General features: G+C 37.5%; 1 protein-coding gene across 2 annotated transcripts; it reads left to right on the top strand.

Annotated features, from left to right (window-relative positions):
- The first annotated feature begins 13532 nt into the window (after positions 1-13532).
- On the top strand, positions 13533-22584 carry LOC122669025 (autophagy-related protein 18g-like). 2 transcript variants are annotated; one of them, XM_043865638.1, is made up of 9 exons: positions 13533-13980; positions 15577-16041; positions 16301-16750; positions 17500-17745; positions 17885-18703; positions 18786-18961; positions 20524-20582; positions 21180-21791; positions 22036-22584. In XM_043865638.1, the coding sequence occupies exons 1-9, from the start codon at positions 13795-13797 to the stop codon at positions 22038-22040; spliced, it is 3018 nt and encodes a 1005-aa protein (XP_043721573.1). In that variant the 5' UTR covers positions 13533-13794; the 3' UTR covers positions 22041-22584. The 2 variants fall into 2 exon arrangements, with proteins under 2 accessions (XP_043721573.1, XP_043721571.1); XM_043865636.1 differs by having other exon boundaries at positions 13536-13980; positions 20524-20657.
- The last annotated feature ends 325 nt before the right edge of the window (positions 22585-22909 follow it).

The raw sequence follows: 22909 nt of genomic DNA, 5'->3' as shown, positions 1-22909 counted from the left end.
AATGCCTTAAAAAGGTGTTTAACGTTCTATCAAAAAAACAAAAAAAAAGGTGTTTATGTAATTGAGTTGGTGAAATTTCTCATGACCTTGGCAAAACCTATGTTTGAAAAAACCAAAACAAAAGAAAAATCCATTCAAGGCGGTGTGGGTCATACTGTTGAGATAAATGCCCATTAATTGGTCAGTTTGGCAATCATCATTCATTGTTGCCTCCTAAAATGGAAAAAAGAATCCTTCTTTGGGGGCAAAAAGGTAAAACATCCAAACCCTTTAACCCAACGGCTTTCGGGTAAGAGTGCTGGAAATTTTTTCCCCTTAAAATTATGATTTTATAAAAAAAAAATGTTCTTTGGGGGGGGGGGGGGGTTCAAAATGATCGTCCTGCTTCTAAGATTTCAACATACACGTTCTTATTGGCTGTTGCACGCACATGATTCTTGTGCTCCTCCATAGAGAATGCTCTCCCTTTTATGAATTACATTGTTAATCCCCCAAGTCCCTGATCACCACCATTTCCATATTGATTGCCATTGGAATAAATTCCAATCTTCATAGCTTTTTATATTCCTAAAAAACCTATGAAAACTGAATTATGCCAATGGCATAAAGCATCTATTATATAAAAGGGTTCACGGGTTGGACGAATGGATGAGCGAGAGAGTCCAACACATGGAACATAGAAATTTTTAGCTTAAGATCAAAGTAATATAAGGTGGCGTATAGTCTCATCATCTGGATTCTAATCCTATGTTCGATAGTGTTCCTCTTCATATGACCCAATATCCCAATTTAGGATCTAATGCACCTGGTAGGCACGGGCACCTAGCATATACTTAGGGAAGATTCCAATGCGCCGCAAAGCGCGCGAGAGAGAGAGAGAAATTAGGGATGAAGTGGTCCACAGTCAACACATCCACAAAATGCGGTTTTCATCTTTTCCCCACAAACCGAAGGAAAAGAAAAAAGGGAGCTCTTTTTAGGGCTTTGGTCCTTTGGATGCTCTTGCTCCGTCCATATATCCGTCAGTTGGGTATTTGAAAAGAACATGGACCTTCGTCGGGTCGGGTTGGTAGTCGTACGGCCCTAAAATTAATGTTTTCGTTCACACAAAACCCTTTTTCCTGATCTTTGTGTCCTTGTTCATCCACATGAACTGATAATAAGGTCGGATTGGTCCATCAGCTTGGGAAAGAGTTGAAAAGAGTGTTTTGTTTTTTCGTTTTTTTGTCGTAGAAAAAGAGTTTCCAATAGAGAGGCACATAAGGGCACCAAAAGGTTAATCTTGCATTCTCATCCAATCTAACTCTTTATGAGGGATAGTGACCAATTAACTTGTAAACTCTCATCATATAGGCTCTAACTCATGGAGAGCTGTGTATGCCTTTCTGGAGAAGGGGTGGGGTGGATCCTTATTAGCTCAACCAGGGTATCAAGGGCCGTATCGGTTATCGGTCATTGTAGATATCGATATCCATATTGGTACAGACCAACCTTCTCAAGACAATACACTATGTTAATGAGGAGAATGTTCTTTGCGTCGCAGCACAGGCTGCATGCAGACAGATAGGCTTGCCACTCAAGGGGACAGGGTGGTCATTACACCCATTCCCATGTGCCTTGGCGCAGCCTATGCTGCAGCACAGAGAATAACACCCCTTTTTTTTATGTATTTTTTTTACCATGGAGACTGCAAGTGAGAAAGGAGGATTGAAATTCCAGCTTGATGGGGGTCATAATGTCTCTTTCTTTTCTTTTTTTTTTGTTAAGATGGGTCTTAATCTATTAGATTAGATTAAATTACATTGAATATGATTAACAACAACTAACCCACTTTCCTCCCCCCGCCCTTTTTTCCCTCTTCTTTTTTAATTTCTTTGGATCCAAGATTCCAAGTGGTTGGACTTGGAATACAAATAAATGAGAAAGGCGCTGGAGAGAGAGAGAGAGAGAGATCGATCTTATATCCTCTAATAGCTAGGGAGGCCAATCCCACCCCTACCCCCGGAAATTAAGGTTGGGGAGATAAGAATCTTTAAATTATGTGAGACAATTCGAGCTCAGGCTGAGCTGTCTTCTTTTTACTTTTCGGCCCAAGGAAGGAAGGAAGGAAGAAAGTTCAGTTCTGTGTTAATAGAACACCGACAAGTGCTTGGGTTTGGGCTTGGGCTTTTTGTTTGGGCTCGGGAAGTTGGGTTGCCATCAAAGACCCATGTATCAAAGAGTCGAAGCAAAATGAGAAGTGGAACACACACAGTCCTCTCACATGGCCACGGCGAGCGGGGCGAGGAGCTGATGCCATGTTAGAAACAGGGCACGTGTTGCAACACTGTTGAATGTAGCAAAATTGGATATGCCATGTGGTGACATAGCCGACTATATAATACCTAATACTTATCCATTCCAACACGACTTCCCTCTTAACAAATTTTCAATCCACGCACCACGTTAGGTGGAGGTTAGGACTTGGCACTACTTCTTCATGATATACATGTATCAGCCAAACCCAGCCCATACCAAACTTAACCTCTAAATGTACTCTCACTATAAAAAAGGGGTGGGGTGAGCAGCTGACTGCTCGGCTGGTGGTGGTTTGCCGATTTGAAGTACATGTCCATGATTTTCATTTAAAAGATGAATTTTTTTTTTTTATTTTTTATTTTTTTACTTTTTATCTATACCAATCCATTGATACAGGATTGACTTTTGTCGATACCGATATAAGTCACCCGACTCAATATCGATCCCTCAAACAATGATACATAGTCAAAAATACCCTTTTTCCATACTAATCAAAAGCGACTTAGGTCACACCTTGGAGATAAAGTACCACGGTAACTTTTCACTTATGAATTCAAAATTCTAATATAAAGAAGGGAGAATGTTCTTTGTGCCGCAGTATAGTCTGCGTTCAGGCATAGGGGCAACCTATGCTATGCAAGGGGCAAGATGATCATTATTCCTATTCCATGTATCTAAGCACAAGCTGCGCTGCAGCACAGAGAACAACACCCCTATAAAGAAAGTCTAAACTATGAAGACAAGGGAGCAAGGACTCTTCACCACCGTTTCATGAATTGGGAACACATCCTCGACATTCGAATTTGGAATCAGCTAAGCACGATTCCTATCGGGTCAAGCATACAGAATGCTACCTAGATCAGATGACCCGACTCCAAAAGCATCCCATCGTGTTCTCACATCACATGACTTTTTTTGTGATAACCATCTCACATCACATGACACATCGTGGGACGTTTACAACGTGCATCGCTATAATTTAATTGTATATATTTTCAGATCTATTACTACAACTACTACCACGTGAATCAGATCCGGAGATTTTCTTCACGCTCTACCAATGGGAGTAAGCTCCACAGACCACAGTACTACTGTAATAATTTAAGGGGGCAATCAAAAACCTTTACTGTAGAATCTTTAGTTAGAATCGGGTCTAATCCATCATGATTCCCATTTGGAGCTAAATGAGTTTCTTACCTTATTACCTCTGAATGTAACAAGTATATGCCGTCCTTATGCGGACTAATATATTCTATTTCTATCACTCTCCTTCCGGTCCCCTCACCACAGAGATTTCAAAATCGTGGGTTTTTGGTCTTGGTTTATTGCCTCAGATCACGAACCAATTACTCAACTATATCCACATGTCTACTATACATTATTTTTTGGGAGAGGATTCTCAAGCAAACGGCTGAGGCTTGAGAGGAGTGTACCAAACTAATGATGTGTGATGAAATGATTTCATACATAGGAGGATAATAATGTCATTTTATACGAGGAGAATGGACAAAAAAAGAAATATAGTTCTAACGTATCCTCCTATGCCAGTTCACAAAACCTTTTTTTCTTTTTTTTTGTTGTTTTGTTTTCATTTTTGAAAAGAGATAAATGACAATAATTTGAATAAAGAGTATTCCAATACATGAGGCTCCCTCATTTACAGGATTTGCCATCAGCAATAATTTGAATAATAAAGAAAATAAAGAAAAATGTGTATATGCTTTTTCACAAATGTATATTTTTTAATTATTCTCTTTGCTCCTCGGAGTATGTGGTCCCCATGTGACTGATTTTGTTTCTAGTACGTGGACTTATTGATGTGGTGTGGGATATTTACCCCCACATTGGTGGCATGGGGAACCCTTGTTCCCCACCCTAAATAGATAAAGAAAGAGGATTCTTTGAACAAACGGTATAGAGGAGTGTAATAATGAGGTGTAACAAAATGTTATTGTAAATAAGAGGATAATAAGGTCATTTTATGTGAGGAGAAGATAAATATACACAAATGTGCTGTCATACCTAGCTCTAATGGTTCACGAAACCGTGTCCCATAAATAAATAAAATGTTGGAATTTTTCAAAATATTGATGTGGACTTTTAGTCCCACATCGGCTATGAAAGGAAAGCTCATTGGGTTTATATGTGTTAGTAGTAAGTAGTTATTATTATCACATGTAATGCTAGAAGAGATTGTACGGTGCACTTGCGAGCGAGGATGGTACCCGTCCGAGCCCGTATGCGTGTGCGTGAGGCGCAATGTGGCGCTTTGATGGCGCACTTTGCACTTCGCATCGTCGCAGTATGTGGAAAAATCTCTGATAGCTTCACAGTGTTACTGTCCCTGCAACCAGTAACAGTCCGCCTGATTTATCTTGGGAGGCAGGTTTGCTGCAACCCTTTGCAAGATTAGGAGGGTGCAAATACTGTCTTAAGGACAGAACGATTTCGTTCGACTCAGGCCTTCTTTCTGTCCTCTCCTTTTTGTTCAGATTTATAACAATCTTAAGACAGTATTTGTTCAATGGAGGAGACTGCAATCATGAAGATACCTGGGAACGAGATAAGCAAACTTGAGAAGTTTGATGGGTCATTTTTCAAACGTTGGAAAGGGAAGATGTATTTCTTCCTCACTGCTTTGAAACTTGCTCATGTCCTGAACGAAGAGAAGCCAGCAGCATCGACACCGATAGACACCACTGCAGAAGCTTCAAGTGGAGAGACACCGGTGCAGATACAGCAGCGCCAGAAGTGGGAGCAAGACTACTTCATGTGCAAGGGCTACATCCTCAATGGGTTATCAAACACACTTTATGATGTGTATGAGCCCAAATTTGCAGACAGCACGTCGAGAGAACTATGGGAGGATCTCAACAAAAAGTACAAAATTGAGGATGCTGGCAACAAGAAGTTTCTTATAAGTAAGTTGTTTGATTACAGGATGATAGGAGATAAGTCTATTATTTCACAAACCTATGAGTTGCAAGGTCTCATGAATCAAATCATCTCTGAGGGCCATTCTCTTGACGAATCTTTCCAAGTGTCATCTATTATTTCAAAGTTACCTTTTGCTTGGAAAGATTGTCGGAAAGAGTTGAAACAGAAGAAGGATGCAATGACTATGCAAGAGTTGATTAAGTATATCCAAGTTGAAGAGAATTCTCGCAAACTGGATAAACTTGAATTGGAGGAAAAATCTCCAAAAGCTCATGTCATAGAAAATGCATCTTCTAAGGGCAAGAAGAGAAAGTATGATGGGAAAGGCACTGTTTCTGAGAAGAAAAAGGGTACATTTATTAACCCCAAAGCGGCTTGCTGGAAATGCGGAAAAGTCGATCATTTCAAGAAACAGTGCAGAGTTTATATCAAGGAGAAGCAACAAAAGGACCAAGCCAACATGGTTGACAATGATGACTGGGCTGCTATGATATCTGAGGTCTATGCAGTGGGTGATGATGAGGAATGGTGGATCGATTCCGGTGCAACCAAACATGTTGCCAAGAACAAAAATTTGTTCAAAGTTTATAAACCTATAGCAGATGGACAAGATCTCTTTATGGGAAATTCTTCAACTGCTAAGGTCATAGGTAAAGGCACAGTGGTTCTGAATCTCACATCCGGGAAAAAGCTTACTCTTAATGATGTACTTCATGTTCCTGATATTAGGAAGAACTTAATGTCTGTAAGCTTGCTAGACAAACATGGATTTAAAATCCTGTTTGAGTCAGGGAACATCATAGTGTCCAAAGGGGGAGTTTATGTTGGGAAAGGATATGCATCGAACGGGATGTATAAATTTAATATGATTAATGAAAACTCATCTTCTGCTTACATTGTTTCTACTTTTGATACATGGCATTCTAGACTTGGGCATGTTAATTATAAGTGCATGAGAAATATGGTTAAATTAGGTTTATTACCAGAATGCACATCTTCTAGTCATGACAAATGTTCTGTATGCATCAAGTCTAAAATTGCTAGGAAATCTTTTAAGAAAGTAGAAAGGAATACACAACTCTTAGAATTAGTACATTCTGATTTGTGTGAGTTAGAAGGTATTCTAACTAGAGGTGGTAAAAGATATTTCATCACATTTATAGATGACTGTTCAAAATACACATATGTATATCTGTTAAGGACTAAAGATGAGGCTTTGGAGAAATTCAAAATCTACAAAGCCGAAGTGGAAAACCAATTGGATCGTAAGATTAAAATCTTACGAACTGATAGGGGAAGGGAATACTTCTCCACTGATGATTTTTGTGAAGTTTATGGAATTATTCATCAAACAACGGCACCCTATAGTCCTCAACAGAATGGAGTAGCAGAAAGGAAAAATAGGACTCTAACAGAAATGGTGAATACACTTTTACTTACTTCTGACTTACCAAAGAATTTATGGGGGGAAGCATTAATGACTGCTTGTCATATAGTTAACCGTATACCCCATAAAAAGACTAATATCACTCCCTATGAATATTGGATGAAGAGAAAATCTTCTCTTGGATATTTCAAAGTATGGGGATGTAGAGCATTGGTAAGATTAACTGATCCTAAAAGACCTAAATTAGGTGAAAAGGCAATTGAATGTATTTTCATTGGCTATGCCCAACATAGCAAGGCCTATAGATTTCTAACGATGGAATCTACAGAGACCGTTAGCCAAAATATAATTTTGGAATCTAGAGATGCTGAGTTCTTTGAGGATTCATTCTCTAGGAAATGGAAGAATGAAAATACAAACAAGGAGGATCAAGATATTGTTCAATCAAATTCTGAGAATAATGAGAGTGTTGAACTTAGAAGAAGTAAAAGAGTTAGAGTGGAAAAATCCTTTGGTCCAGATTTCTATCAATTCTTGGTAGAAGGAAACAGAAATAAAATTACATATTCTTGTGTGTATAATGTTGAACATGATCCATTGACTTTTCGAGAAGCCATGAATTCTCAAGATTTTGCTTTTTGGCAAGAAGCAATAAATGATGAAATGGATTCTCTCATGGGTAATAAAACATGGGTTTTAACAGATTTACCTCCTGGATTTAAATCTATTGGTTGTAAGTGGATTTTTAAGCGAAAGTTTAAAGCTGATGGAACCATTGATAAGTTTAAAGCTAGGCTTGTAGCAAAGGGCTTTAAGCAAAAAGAAGGCATTGATTATTTCGATACATATGCTCCTGTTGTTAGAATTAGTACAGTTAGATTGTTAATTGCTTTAGCATCGATTAATAAACTTGTTATACACCAAATGGATGTTAAAACTGCTTTTCTAAATGGAGATTTAGAGGAAGAAGTTTACATGGAACAACCTGAAGGGTTTGTTTTGAAAGGCCAGGAAAGTAAGGTTTGTAAACTAGTCAAATCTTTATATGGTCTAAAACAAGCTCCTAAGCAATGGCATGATAAATTTGACCAAAAGGTTGTAGCAAATGGATTTAGAATAAATGAATCTGATAAATGTGTTTATTCTAAATTCAAGAATGGACATGTTGTTATAATATGTTTATATGTTGATGATATGTTAATCTTTGGTACTAATACAAGCACTGTTTTGGAGACAAAGGCTTTCCTATCTTCGTGTTTTGATATGAAAGATATGGGTGAAGCAAATATAATTTTGGGAATCAAAATTGTTAGATCCTCTGATTGTATTTCTTTAACACAGTCTCATTACATAAAGAAAATATTAAAGAAATTCAATCATGAGGACTATAAACCAGTTGCTACCCCATATGATCATTCTATTAGATTAATTTCTAATTAAGGAAATTGTATATCTCAATTGGAATACGCTAGTATCATTGGCAGCTTAATGTATGCCATGCAGTGCACTCGTCCTGATATAGCTTTTGCAGTTGGTGTTTTGAGTAGGTTTACTCATAACCCTGGACAAATTCATTGGAATGCAGTTTCTAGAGTACTTAAGTACTTAAAGGGCACAATGAATTATGCATTAAGTTATAAAGATTTTCCCGCAGTACTAGAAGGATACACAGATGCTAATTGGATCACAGGATCCGATGAATCAAAGTCCACAAGTGGTTGGATATTTACCTTGGGTGGAGGATCAATTTCTTGGGGATCCAAGAAACAGACTGTAGTTTCACACTCCACTATGGAGTCTGAATTTATCGCTTTAGCAATGGCAGTAAAGGAAGCAGAATGGCTTAGGGACCTCTTAACAGAGATTCCTCTGTGGCCTAAGTCAATACCTGCTATATCAATATCTTGTGATAATGAAGCAACATTATCAAGGGCTTATAATAAAGTCTACAATGGAAAGTCAAGGCATATCAGTTTAAGACATAGCTATGTAAGAGAACAACTCATCAAAGGAGTTGTGACTATTAGTTATGTAAAGTCAAAGAAAAATTTGGCTGATCCCTTTACAAAAGGCCTGGGTAGGGATGTGGTATGGAAGACTTCCAGGGAGATGGGTTTAAAGCTTTTAAATGAGAGGTAACCTGCAAGTGGAAACCAACTAGACACTAGACCAACATCTAGTCAACTAGTTCAATGGAAAAACACTTGTAGTAATAACCGGTTATGCACTCAACTAGTAGAGATAAGATCTTTTGACATCTCAAGGTAGTGCATGTTTGTATGGAGAAATCGACAGAGGGTAGGATCAGTCCTTCAATGAGTCTATGCCTTATAGGAAATGCAAGTCATACAATTGCATTTTATTAGATTCACCTATATAAGTGCAGGAAGTGGGGCCGCTTCTGCAAGATTCAAAGCTTGTCTCTAAGGCACTTATGAAAACCTAAAATGAAAGCACAAGGCCATAAATATGCGGGTGTTATTGAAACTATGTTCAAGTAAGTCATACGTCTAGTATATTAGATTTGTCGCTAAAAATTCTAAGTTCAAGGCTACGGCTACTTCGTTTTTGACAAATACTAATGTATTTTGATAACATAAAGGTTCAAGTCGAAAGACACCTTTATGTAAGTATGATTTAGAAGTACAGAGAGTTTACTGACTGAGGCTCAATTATTTTAAAAAATTGGGGGAAATTATTGGAATTTTTTAAAATATTGATGTGGACTTTTAGTCCCACATCGGCTATGAAAGGAAAGCTCATTGGGTTTATTTGTGTTAGTAGTAAGTAGTTATTATTATCACATGTAATGCTAGAAGAGATTGTACGGTGCACTTGCGAGCGAGGATGGTACCCGTCCGAGCGCGTATGCGTGCGCGTGCGCGTGCGTGAGGCGCAATGTGGCGCTTTGATGGCGCACTTTGCACTTCGCGCATCGTCGCAGTATGTCGCTTTAATCTTTTCGGGATCGACGGTGTCTGATCAAAGGGTGCTTAGGATCGATCCGACCGTTGGATCGGTGGCTGATCAAAGAGGGAGTGCAACCCTTGGTTTAACATTGACCCCAAGAGTTGCAACCCACACGAACAGCCAAGGGAGCCCAGCCCAATAGTCATGACCTGTCAGGTCAAGTCATATGAGCCAATGGGTGTGACCCATCCGAACAGGCCTTGTGGGCATATAAATGGGCCATGAATTCTCTCAGTCCAGATGATCAAAAAGAAAAATCTCTGATAGCTTCACAGTGTTACTGTCCCTGCAACCAGTAACAGTCCGCCTGATTTATCTTGGGAGGCAGGTTTGCTGCAACCCTTTGCAAGATTAGGAGGGTGCAAATACTGTCTTAAGGACAGAACGATTTCGTTCGACTCAGGCCTTCTTTCTGTCCTCTCCTTTTTGTTCAGATTTCTAACATAAAAGGAAAGTCTTTTTGATACCACATCTATGACAAATACATTGTAACTATCGTTTTCATTTGAGGAGTGGAAAAGTGATGTGATAAACTCTACCATTAGATGTCTAGGGAATGGTGTGAATTAACCACATGATAGATTTCATAAAAAAAATTAATTATTTTCTCATTCATGTAATAATACCATTCTCGGACATGTGAATGCATTTTGCTTCTTTTCTTGCGCACATTTTTTAAACTCTGAATTCTTTTTTAAGGTTTTGTTTCATGCAACCAACTTTGACTATGCTGAAACTTGATAAGTGAATAAAAGACATTCACATCTTCCTCTTCACAAAATTTAGTCCCATTTGACTTACCGTACATAAATTATACATAGTTATGAAAATTAATCAAATATCATCGGAGTTATGATAATAAAATAAAGGGACCCCCTTTGCTTCCATAAATGCTTCTACATGCTAGCATTAAGAGGGGTATTTATAGAAAATAAAAAAGAAATGTGTTGTCACGAAACTATACATTAAGACTCTTTACTCTTCACCTACATGGAGCTAATCCCACATAAGGATGTCAATCTAGAATTGAAACTGAAACTAGTTGGTTGAAACCGAATCAGTTCTTCGGTTTGATTTTGGTTTCAAAATCTGAAATATATCATTGATTCAGTTCGATTTTCGCTTTCATGATTAAAACCATCAAACGGAAATAAATTAGCCATTTCAAACCAAATAAACAACAGAGTAAAACATATATATATTTTTTAAAATTTTACTTAATATAGATGATAATTTTTATTTTATTTTTAATATTTGATGGATTATTATGACCCTAACAAACAACGGGTTCTTTTATTGTAAAGATATAGAAAAGTTTGTTGAAAAACCTAGAATAGGGATCAAGCCGAATAAAGTATCGATTAAAAACCGAACCAAAATTGAATTATGCCAGTTCGATTTTGAAAGTATGCTCCTATTCGATTTTGATTTCTACCTATAATATTTTGAACCGAACCAAAATCGGATTGAAAACCAAACCGATTGACATCCTTAATTCCAACTTCTATGCTACCACTCTCTATCTCTTCGGCTCACATAAAATGACCTCTCTACCCCCTAAACCACTTGCTCAATAGAACCATCTCCCAAACATTTCTAAGGATGTAAACGGATCAAATTCGATCAAATAGTGGCATTATCATATTCGTATCCGATTATATTTGGACGGATTCAAATAATATCCTATCGATTTTTTGACAGATTCAAATAGTTTCCGGATAGTATTTTTTGAATATGGATTCTCCTAAATGGATATGAACATGGATCAAATACTAATTTTTGACTATCTGCTGACATCTTTACCGTTTTTATGATGAGGGTTAGGGTAGAGACTTGAGAGTTCAATAACTACCATTTATTCTATTTTTCTTAGATTTTGATTTTTTTTAACGCTTTTTTACCAAAAATAAAGAAAAAGAATTTAACTAACAATTAAAAAATCTAGAAAAAAAATCATATTATCTTAACTTATAAAATTATAAAAATAAGAATAAAATTCAATAAGATAACTTAAAAGGATAGATAGACACAGAGATAAATTTCAGATATTTTATTACCTTTGGATAATAATCGATCAAATAGAAAAATTATCATATTTGTATCTGATTAGTTTCGATACGGAACGCGGATCAAATATCCGATTACATCCTTAAACATTTCCCCAAATGGGAGTATTAATGAAAGATAAAATCGGCGTTTAATCAATAATTAATTTCGTCTGGTAGCGTCAAATTTAAAAAAAAAATTAAACGAACCTCCTACTCCCGTAATCGTAGTGCTGTCTGTCGACACGCAATCCACGAGGCGAAAATCACCAACCCCCAAGGCAGAAGAAACTAAAGAATATCCAATTTAGTAGATTAATTACATCTACTTTCTACCATTAATCCATTAATTAGATTATACGCAATATTACCAAAATAAAAAATTCGATTATACGCACAAACGTCCAAACAAGGTCTTAAAACCGTTTTAGTCAATTTCTTATTTAAGTGTGTATTGTATTGTGTACATGTGTTGGTATTGGTATCGGTACCCATATCATCTGAGGGTGTCAAGCCTGAACCGCGTTGACCAAACCAACCAAACCTAACTACTATACCGTTCTGGCTATCAAACCCTAAACCAAAATGATCAGACTGATCAAACTCAACTGAACCGAGCAAATTCCCTCTCAAACTTACTTTGGTTTGGGTATTATGACATTGATAAAAAAAAATAGACCGCATTGGACCGACCAAAAACCAAACCAAAATAAAAAACTAGAAATGCTATTTTATTTTTCCATAAATCGAAACTGAACCAAACTGAGCCTGATAAGAGAAAAACAAAATAAACCGAACCTTCACTTTTTTCAGGCTGGCTGAAACGGGACCAAATCGACCCCCCTACATATTGGTATTGTATAAATATTGGGTACCAATGATATTGGTACATATCGGACCAATACGATATGGATACAGATAACATGGTACAATGTAGGGATGTAAACGGATCGGATTCGGCTCGAATAGTGCTATATCCACATTTGCATCCGATTAGCTTTTGGACGGATTCGGATAGTGTTAAACGGATACGGACGCGGATACAGATCGGATATTTTGTCCGTTTACATGTAAATATAGCTTTTCAAATAGCTATAGCTTATCCGTATCTACATTCGTTTAGCTTTCGGATGGATTTGGATAACGCTAAACGGATACAGACACGAATACGAAAATAGATTTCGACTATTCATTTACACCCCTAGTACAATGTACATAGATGCTGTTCTTTCTTCAAGGTAAAAAAAATACTAACTCATACAATAGTAATACTTATAAGATGGTGGTGGTGGTGGTGTGTACCTCACGCCATACGATGCGCCAATCAAAAAATTACTTATTAGATTTTTTTTTGGCAATTATTTAATAATTAAGAGGGTGTCAATGATCACATATTTACATGACAGCTTCCACAAATTATTCAATGTCTCTTCCACTCTCGCAACTCTCCCTCTTCTCCAAAAAATTACTTGTTTATTTAATGTTGTTTAAATTTAGAATTAATTATTGAAACCCCATTATTTGGAATGATTAGAATATGTAATTAATAAATTAATCCAAACTCTCTCTATTCCTTTGGTTGCTTGATTAGCAGAGACCAGAAACCAAACAGTTGCTTGGGCATCCCGTTAAGAAATTCCATTGCGTGTTGCAAACCTCAGATTTCAATTTCTAAGGTCTTTTGTTTTTTGAGTTTCTTAGTTTGGATTTTGGAAGCTAACAACCCATTAACCCAACACAAATCCAAAAGCTTTTAACGTTTTTATTTTTAAAAAATTTCTAATAATTTCTATTTATTTTTTTTTTTTTTTTTGGGTTTAACTTACAGCACCCACCAAGCTAGCAAAGAGGGAGTCTAAAGGGGTGGTGGGTTAGAGAAAGAAGGATGGACTCGTCTGGTCTTTAACAGTTCTTCAACTCAAAAACCATAAAAATTAAAATAACCCCAAAACAGAAAAGGATTTGAAGAGTGAAGAAGCAATTAGGATTTGTGTTCCGATCGGCAGACAATCGGATGGTCTTTCTGATTGTAGGCTTCGAGAAATGGTCGGCAGTGGCGGTGGCGGGGGTGGAGGTGGTGCTGCCGGAGAGCGGCGGTGGGAGTCTTCGTTTTGACCGCTGCTTGTTCTGGAGAAGAAGCTTTACGGTGTTGGGAGGATGATGAGGAAAGCCAAAGGTGGTAGCGGTAACGGTAGGAGCAACGGTTTGCTGCCCAATTCCTTTCGCATAATCTCTTCTTGTTTGAAGACGGTTTCAACGAATGCTAGTTCCGTTGCTTCCACGGTTCGCTCTGCTGGTGCTTCCGTTGCCGCTTCCATTGCTTCCGAGGATCATAAAGACCAGGTATTTCTTTCTTCCCTTCCCTTCTTTCCAATTCATTCATGGCCTTTGAAATTGCATTCCATACTTGTTTATACTAATTTAGTGTTTGTTTTCATTTACTGATGTTTTGTTTTTATGTTGACATGAGTATCATTTTGATGATAACTTTATTGACTCTCTGGGTGTTTCCGACATGATATATATTCAGAGAAAAATTCTGTCTTGATTGATCATTCATTTCAATTATCTGGTTTATTGGTTTGTTCCCTTTTCCCTTTTTATTTTTAATAACAAATTTCAAAGTTTTCGGCGCCCGATTGGGGGTGGGTGGCTGGGGGGGTTTGGTGGAGGCCGGATGGGAATTCGATCTCCTCTCTACTTCGTATCTTATGATGCTACTGGTATTAAATTATTTGGGAGAAGTTTGGCTAAAGGTATTGTTTGATCATTTGATACTTTTTAAGGCTACAATGAAGGCAAATGATTATCATCTTTTTATTATCGGAGCAAGCTGAAGAAGGAAAATGCTGAGTATTTCTTGGCATTTTGCCTTTGGGTTTCCCCCCTCAATTTAATTTAGTCATGTTACAAGAGGAAGACATATATAACAATTCAACACATTATTTTCTACCTCATTGAGTAAATGTGCGAATTTGGAAAGATGAACTTCAAAATTTCTCTCTTATTCCATCCCTGTAATGTTGACTCGATGGTTTGAATCTGTTTCTATCAGTCAGCTTTAGCATTGAAGTTACCCGATACTTTGTCTCAGTTGCAAAGTTGGTTCTCCTCTTATTGATCCTCTCTTCATTTGGTTACTTGGTACCATCCTCTATTCATTCTTTTGTATTTCCGTGTTGGACATTGAATTGCATCAGCTGCTTCAAATCATAATTCATGTACTCCAACATAGATTTCTGTGTTGGAGTGAATATAACATGGTCTAAAGTACATTAATAATTTGACTAATAGTCAGGAAGTCACTTATGTGTTTCCTGATTGATGTACTCTTTTCTACTTAGATATTAAGAAACCAACTGAAATACATTTGGGGGTTTATGATAATATTTTTACCCAGGTTCAGAACCCAGAAAATTAGACCCTCAACACTACACAAGGACAAAAGGAATTATAATATTAGATTTGGAAACATAAAAGGAAAAATTTCTTCGTACATACATGAGAGGAAGCAACAAATGGAATAAAGAGCAATGTTGGCGTGTGTCATGCACTGGGTTTTACATAATGCATCGGAAGCTTCTTTCCCACAGCTTTACATGAAGTGAGTCATTCTATTTGAAAGCAACAAATTAAACCAAGGAATATAGTGTTGGGATATCTTCATAGAAATCATTCACTGAATGACACCAGGAACTTCTTTGAATTTCTCTGCCTAAAAAATTGTCAGCAATTTAGTCCAGGTAGTTCACCATGTTGAACTGAGTGCTGTGCTAATCCTTGTTCACATAAACCCTTTCTCCTAATTTCTTTATTGTTTTTGTGATCTACCGCCTTGAATATAGTTTAAATTCTTTTGATTTATCTACCAGTATAAGGGATCATCTATTACATCGGGTTTTGTAGCAAGTATGTTTTCTAAATTTCTTGGTCAAACAGGTATTATGGGCTGGCTTTGACAAACTAGAGCTTGGTCATTTTGTCCTCAAACGTGTTCTGTTACTTGGTTACTCCAATGGATTCCAAGTCCTTGATGTTGAAGATGTCTCCAATGTAAATGAACTGGTCTCAAAACGTGATGGTCCAGTTACTTTTCTACAGATGCAGCCCACCCCTGCAAAGTCCGAAGGTGAGGAAGGATTTATAGCATCTCAACCCTTACTGTTGGTTGTTGCCGGGGATGAGACTGTCTCTTCAGGTCCAGTGCAGGGTGGGGGCCATTTTGGTGGACAGATCAGAGATGGTAACATAGAACCTCAACCAGGAAACTCTGTCTACTCTCCTACAGCGGTTCGGTTCTACTCACTAAGATCACACAGTTATGTGCATGTTCTGAGGTTTCGGTCGGCAGTCTATACTGTTAGATGCAGTCCACGTATAGTGGCTGTGGGTCTTGCTACTCAAGTAAGCACTACATTGATCATATTTTTACAGAATAGAAATGGGTAAATTTGTATCCTGAGATCCTGAATATGTAAATGGTAAAAATCATTTGGGTGGGTGGGGGGGGGGGGGATGTCCCTATGTATGTTGATCACATGCTGGATATCTCTCCCACCTGTAGATGGCATTAAGGTTTGTTTTGTTTATTTAATTTCTTTATTGATGGAGCTAAGTTGCAAGATTACTGATCAATATTTTTCCCTTTTTTTTTTGGTGCCAGATATACTGCTTTGACGCTCTCACCCTTGAGAATAAATTCAGTGTTCTCACCTATCCTGTCCCTCAGGTGGGTGGACAAGGAGTTGTTGGGGCTAACATTGGCTTTGGCCCAATGGCTATTGGCCCCAGGTGGTTAGCTTATGCTTCCAACAATCCTCTGTTGTCAAACACCAGCCGCCTAAGTCCACAGAATCTTACGCCTTCTCCAGGTGTTAGTCCGTCTACTTCTCCTGGTAATGGGAGTTTGGTTGCTCGTTATGCGATGGAGTCAAGCAAACACTTAGCTACTGGCTTAATCAATCTTGGCGACATCAGTTACAAAACATTGTCCAAATACTGTCAGGAGCTTTTACCGGATGGTTCAAGCTCTCCTGTATCAAAAAATTCAAACTGGAAAGTTGGTAGACTTGCATCATCAACACATTCAAATGAAACAGATAATGCGGGGATGGTTAGTCATCTGCACAGTTTTATCATGAACTTAGCATGAGAAAACCTCATGGACTCTCTTGTCTTTTTTTTCATTTTGTTGAAAATAACAGAATCTGTTGAAAAGCGAAGTGTTTACATATGCATTCAAAAAGCATTTTATTCATTTACTTTGTATTTGGTTGCCATTTGGAATGACATTGTTCCCTTAGCATTTGTTTACAATATGTATAATGTGATGCTTCAAGATGGACCAACGTGGGTTACATTGTTCTGTTAATAAAGGCATGAAATAATTTCTATTATTTAGTCATATTTTGGAGGTGCATACATGAAGATCACATACACTCAGATGCTATGGTAAACCAGAAGCAAATGGTTTAATTCACTTGCTAATTAAGTGCAGTCAAAGTTACATTCCATGTTGATAAGAATTTAATCTGTGTTTGGTGATATTTTCTGAAATGTTTTTTGGGTATTTGATTGGAAGCACCATCATATGAGAAGGTGGATAAACATTGAAAGCCCCCAAATATAGCCATTCACAATTCAGAAAGTAATTATTCTTTTTTTTGTTTTCCTGTTAAATAGCAGAGTTAAATTTCCTGTTAGATGGAAATTATCTTGAGAATATTAAAAAAAAAACGGCTTGAGATTCTTAGGAATGAGGTTTTTGGGGATATCAATGTTTAATCTGCTATATGCCTTTGCAGAGTCAATATAACTTTGAGTTAAATGAGGAGTTTTCCTCTGTTTATTGGATTGTTGCAGGTTGTCATTAAGGATTTTGAATCCAGGGCTGTTATTTCTCAATTTAGAGCCCATTCAAGTCCAATTTCTGCACTCTGTTTTGACCCAAGTGGGACTCTTTTGGTTACTGCATCTGTTTATGGGAACAACATAAACATATTCAGGATCATGCCGTCCTGCATCCCAACTGGATCAGGCACTCCCACCTACGATTGGAGCTCTTCTCATGTGCATTTATACAAGTTATATCGTGGAATGACAACGGCAGTAAGCAATTAATTCATGCTTCTGATACATGCTGTTCTCATATTCTTTCACTCTCTTCATGGGTGTAGTTGTTAATAGTTTTTTATGTATTCCTCTTCTTTTTCCCCTTTGGTTGTTTGTGTGTCTATGTTTCTGACAGGTCATACAAGACATATGTTTCAGCCATTATAGTCAGTGGATAGCTATTATTTCATCCCGAGGAACTTGCCATATTTTTGTTCTATCTCCTTTTGGTGGTGATACTGGTCTTCAAACACAAGGTCTTCATAACGATGGGCCTATTCTTTCACCAGGTTTATCTTTACCATGGTGGTCTGCTTCATCTTGCACAATGAACCAGCAAGCTTTCCCACCACCACCCCCTGTAACACTCTCTGTGGTAAGCAGGATAAAGGATGGTAACTCCGGGTGGCTTAATACAGTAAGTAATGCTGCAGCTTCTGCAACAGGGAAAGTATTTGTGCCCTCTGGTGCTGTTGCTGCTGTTTTCCACAATTCTGTATCTCGCAGTTCTCAAAACTCTTCCTCAAAGACTTTGGAGCACCTGCTAGTTTATACTCCATCTGGTCATCTCATTCAACATGAACTTCTGCCATCCTTGGGGATAGAACCAAATGATAGTGGGGCAAGAACTGGGTCGGGTTCTTTTGTGCAAGTACATGATGAGGAGTTAAAAGTGAGAGTTGAACCTGTTCAATGGTGGGATGTTTGCCGAAGATCAGATTGGCCAGAAAGAGAAGTACACATTTCCCAGATTGCCCATGATAGACAAGAAGCTGCACAAATTGTCATGGATAATTCTACTGAGGATGATATTGATATGAATTATGTTGTGGATTCAAATAATAGCACTGGGGTAAAAGATTTGGTAAAACCCTGTGAAAGACCACACTGGTATCTATCCAATGCGGAGGTGCAGATATGCACAGGGAGGATAGCCATATGGCAGAAATCCAAGGTATTCTTATTATACATTGCAAAATGCTGCTCTATGCCATTTGTGTTCCAGTTTGGTTATGATTCTTGCATATCTGTTCTAGATATCTTTCCATATGATGAGTCCTTTGAGGTCCAACGAGAGGAAGTTTAACAATGATAATGTGGGTGGAGAGATTGAAATTGAAAAGATGCCTGTTCATGAGCTTGAAATAAGGCGCAAGGATTTGCTTCCTGTGTTTGATCATTTCCATAGTGTTCAGTCCGACTGGAGTGACAGGTAAATTAACACATTTCACTTACTGTTGCTTTCAAATCTTGGTTATTAAAACTCTATTGCATATTCCTTTTATTGAGATTTGGAAGCCTTTATTTTTATGGGACAGTCTGGTTAACCTGGGCTTTGTGTTTGTGAATTGTTGGTGGCTAATGATGGCTGTTAGAACTATATTTAACCAATTTGACATTAAATATGATTGGATATTTAAGTTACTCTGTTGTTTCAAGCTTGTGCCATAGTTGTTGGTTAATTTGGGGAAGCGATTTGGGGGGGGGGGGGAGAAGGGAAGAAAGATGAATGAACCTAAGTGAATCTTAGTACCTGATTCTTCAAAGGTGTTATGGGAGTGTGGGGCTTTCCCTTTCTTCCCCACAGCCTAGTAACAACTATTGATTCTTATGTTGCTTAGATAATGTCCATTCAAATGCCTAAACTTTAAACACCCCTTGAATTATATGCTTCTAAAAAAATGGTTTTGTTAAATCTTTCTTCTTTGTTGCTTTGATCTGCAACATTTACATAGCATTTGTCCCTAGGTGCTGAAAACCATTTGGCACATTACTGTTGTAAAGCACAATCTTCAGGTAGTTTCAATCCCTGAGGTAGGAAGCCCTATTTATGACTATCCTAAATTAGTTCTTTGATAACCCTTCTGATGTTGTCTCACAATGTTCACAGAATTTCCATGAAAGTGAAAGGACCTTGGATACTGAATTCAACCACAGAATCAGATGCCGTTCTTAACCGTTTTCATCCTAGACTCAGAAGTACTATTTTGAGAGAGAAATAACACAATGACTTGAGAATCTGTTCTGGCTTATTCTTGTTCTTTCTAATAGTACAAGATGTATTTTGATTGGTGAAGCAAGTGGTTCTTCTTCAATGATGGAAAAATCTAAGGTTTGAGTTGTGGATTTGGATTTTCTTTGGCTTTCTGAAGATTCAGTTGTTCTTTCTAAAATCAAATTTACATTGCTGCTCCGGTATCCACAAATAAAAAATTCTTCTGGGGGCCTTAGCTCTTTTGCTGCTTTCTTCTTTGTTTTATTTTTTTGAACCCCCTGTTCTCTTTATGTCTTTTTTCTTTTCTTTTAGCTAGATTTAGCTTTTATAATTTGAAAATTTAATTAGAAATAATTTAAAAACAAGAGATAAAAATGGAGCATGTATCTTCTTTAAATTTTGAATGTCTGAGGAACTTTTAATACTAAATTTTGGTTTTCCAGTTCATTGAACTTTTCAAATTTGAATCTCCCACTACCCTGCTGTTGTCACTAGGTTCATACCTAATTCAATGCCTTCTATTTCAGTTTTCAACCTTTTCTTTTTTAGGGTCATGACTAGTGTGTTTTTCCTTATATGACCTTCACCATGGTAAATGGCAATAAATGGGTTACATTTTACATAATACGACATCTGTCTATTAATTTTTGGTATGCCTACCATTATTTAATTGTTTATATATTTTTGTTTATCTAGTTTTCCGTTTTTTGGTAGATATGTCCCTCTTTCTTACATTTTTCTGTAATATGCTTGGATGCTGGCTTGGTTGCCTCATGCAGGGGACTTTTAGTGGGAAGATCTGCAAATGTTTCGTCTTCTGATCCTCATCAAACTAAAGGAAAGTTCATGGAAGTGAATGTTAGTTACAACTCTAAGTCGGCATCCCTTGGATCAGGGCGAAGCTCTAATGGAGGTAGTACCATGTTTAATTAAGTTGGAAATGTAACTCATATGGAGGTAGTACCACGTTTAATTAAGTTGGAAATTTAACTCATAATCTGGCTAGTGCTTCAACTATAATTTATCTAAAAGCCAAGTTACTATGGTAATATAGTTTACCTCTAAAAACTTGGTCAACGCAAAATTTACAGAGTTATTGGTTGTTATGTTGTTACAGATTTTTGTTTACTCAAAGAGGTCTGGTTTTAACAACGGTAATTAATGCTACGATTGCTATCACAAAGACTTTTGATAGAACTAATATTTTGACCGAATGGAACTAATTGTTTAGTTGGTGGCATTGGTCATCATTGGTAAATAGGAGTTATTAGAGGATCGTTTGTAGTGTTTTAAACCCTATAAATAATAAATATTTTATTCTAGGTCTCTGTTGCTAGGTATTTTCTTCTTCTGGGCAATTGATCATTTGATCTTTGATTATTAATTTTGAACCTTAAAATATTGGACTTATAATATTCTTGATATAATTCCACAGGATCATCAAGAGCAACTGAGAGTTTGCTTGATATAGATCAATTGAATATGCTGAAGTCTTATGCACCAATGGATCAAGCTGTCGATGAAGTTGATGGTGAAGAGAGGGAGAGTAAAGCACAGACATCCACCCTTGTGAGCCAATGCTCCTCTAAACAAAATCATGAATCAATTCTTCCTAAATGTTCTACGAAGGATGGTTGCCAGGTGGAAGATCATGTTGTTAATGATGTATCTGCTTCAAGGAGCAACTCGCATTGTATTGGGAAACAACCTATCTCTGAAGGAGTTCCCTCCAAAAATGCTGATGGTATTAATGGAATCATAAACACTAGTGGCATTAGTGAAATATCAAATGCAAGTTCTGATCATTCTGGTTCTAGTCCTAACATTCATGTGGATGACCCTGCATGTGTAGAGTTGCAAGACACTCTAGATTTTGGGCAGTATTTTCAAGAGGGGTACTGTAAAGTAACAGAGCTCAATGTGAATAATGAGCTCACTAACATTAATGATGCTGACAGCAGCAGTAGCCACTGTGAGAGGGAAAGACCTGAAGAGGAAACAGAGAACGACGACATGCTCGGGGGTGTCTTTGCCTTCAGTGAAGAAAGTAAGTATCATAAATTAGTTATTTAGTTTTATTCTTATCGTGTAAAAAGTTGCAGCAATGACATGCAAAGAACTGCTGGCCATACAAAAACAGTTTGGGTTGTCATTATCCATGCATGTATAAATTGTTAATGCTGAGTTTAATGCATGACATTGTGTTCTTGAGTCTCATAGATTGAATGATTCTTGGTTATTTGATTACATGCATCTAATATCTAGTTTTGCTTACCATATCTTTGATGTAGGCTGATCTTTATGGTTCATGGTGCTGTGTGTAAGAAAAGGCTGAACTAATTCCACTGACTTGCCATCAAATTCAAAATCATGAGTTGTAATCGGACTTCCACTCCAAAGTGAGTTCAAATTGTCAACTTGCAGTGGTGGGAGAGGAACTGACTATTACTCCTCAACTTTGTGCCAATAAGGGGTCACATGTATGCACAAGATTGTATCAGCATCATTCCAAAGCATGACTCTCTCTCTCTCTTTCTCTCTCATGTACATTTTGTATATGGAAATTCGTAATTCATGGGGGGGGGGGGGGGGTTGGGTTGTTGACTAGCTTTATGCATGGCGGGAGTTTGGCTACTTGATAGAGGTAGATTTGGGTTTGTATACCCTGTCTAAAACATTTTACCAAAGTTTGCTTGTACAGATGAATTCAGTTTGAACAGTTTATCTCTCCAAATTGTACTACTAATATATATTCTTGAAAAAAAATGGAAAAAGAAAAAAGAAGGCTGATTATGCTGCACAAATGTGAGGGCTACTAGTTTGATTGTATGCTTCGGCAACTCTCTTCATGTTCATCAGAATTATATTTTTAATCTCTTGGTGTTCCTGTTCTGCAGATTTGTCTGTTTTTATTATGAATCCCCCCCCCCTTTCCCAATTTTATGGAAGAAAATCAGTGGTTCATTTACTGAAAGCAGTAAGCAACTCACAATGGATTTTTTGTATCTTTTGGGGCGTGGCGGGTTGGGTTGTAACAATTATGTGAGGAAGAAGAATGTGTGTCACACTGTCGTGGTACAGACTTGAGGTCTTTCAGGAAGGAGATCTCAAAGGTGGATGTCTGAAGGTGAGACTTTTTCTTAAGAATTCAATTAAAGTGAGAAG

Source organism: Telopea speciosissima, chromosome 7, assembly GCF_018873765.1.
Source record: "Telopea speciosissima isolate NSW1024214 ecotype Mountain lineage chromosome 7, Tspe_v1, whole genome shotgun sequence".
In the NCBI taxonomy this organism is placed as follows: domain Eukaryota; kingdom Viridiplantae; phylum Streptophyta; class Magnoliopsida; order Proteales; family Proteaceae; genus Telopea; species Telopea speciosissima.
The sequence above is the reverse complement of the archived record's forward strand: the minus strand, read 5'-3'. Positions and strand labels throughout refer to the sequence as shown.

Excerpts from the sequence above, each read along its gene's own strand:
- LOC122669025 (XM_043865636.1), top strand. The coding sequence starts at position 13,795 with ATGATGAGGAAAGCCAAAGGTGGTAGCGGTAACGGTAGGAGCAACGGT. Across the intron at positions 17,746-17,884 it reads ATCGTGGAATGACAACGGCA|GTCATACAAGACATATGTTT; the intron begins GTAAGCAATTAA and ends TGTTTCTGACAG. Across the intron at positions 18,704-18,785 it reads CCATATGGCAGAAATCCAAG|ATATCTTTCCATATGATGAG; the intron begins GTATTCTTATTA and ends TATCTGTTCTAG.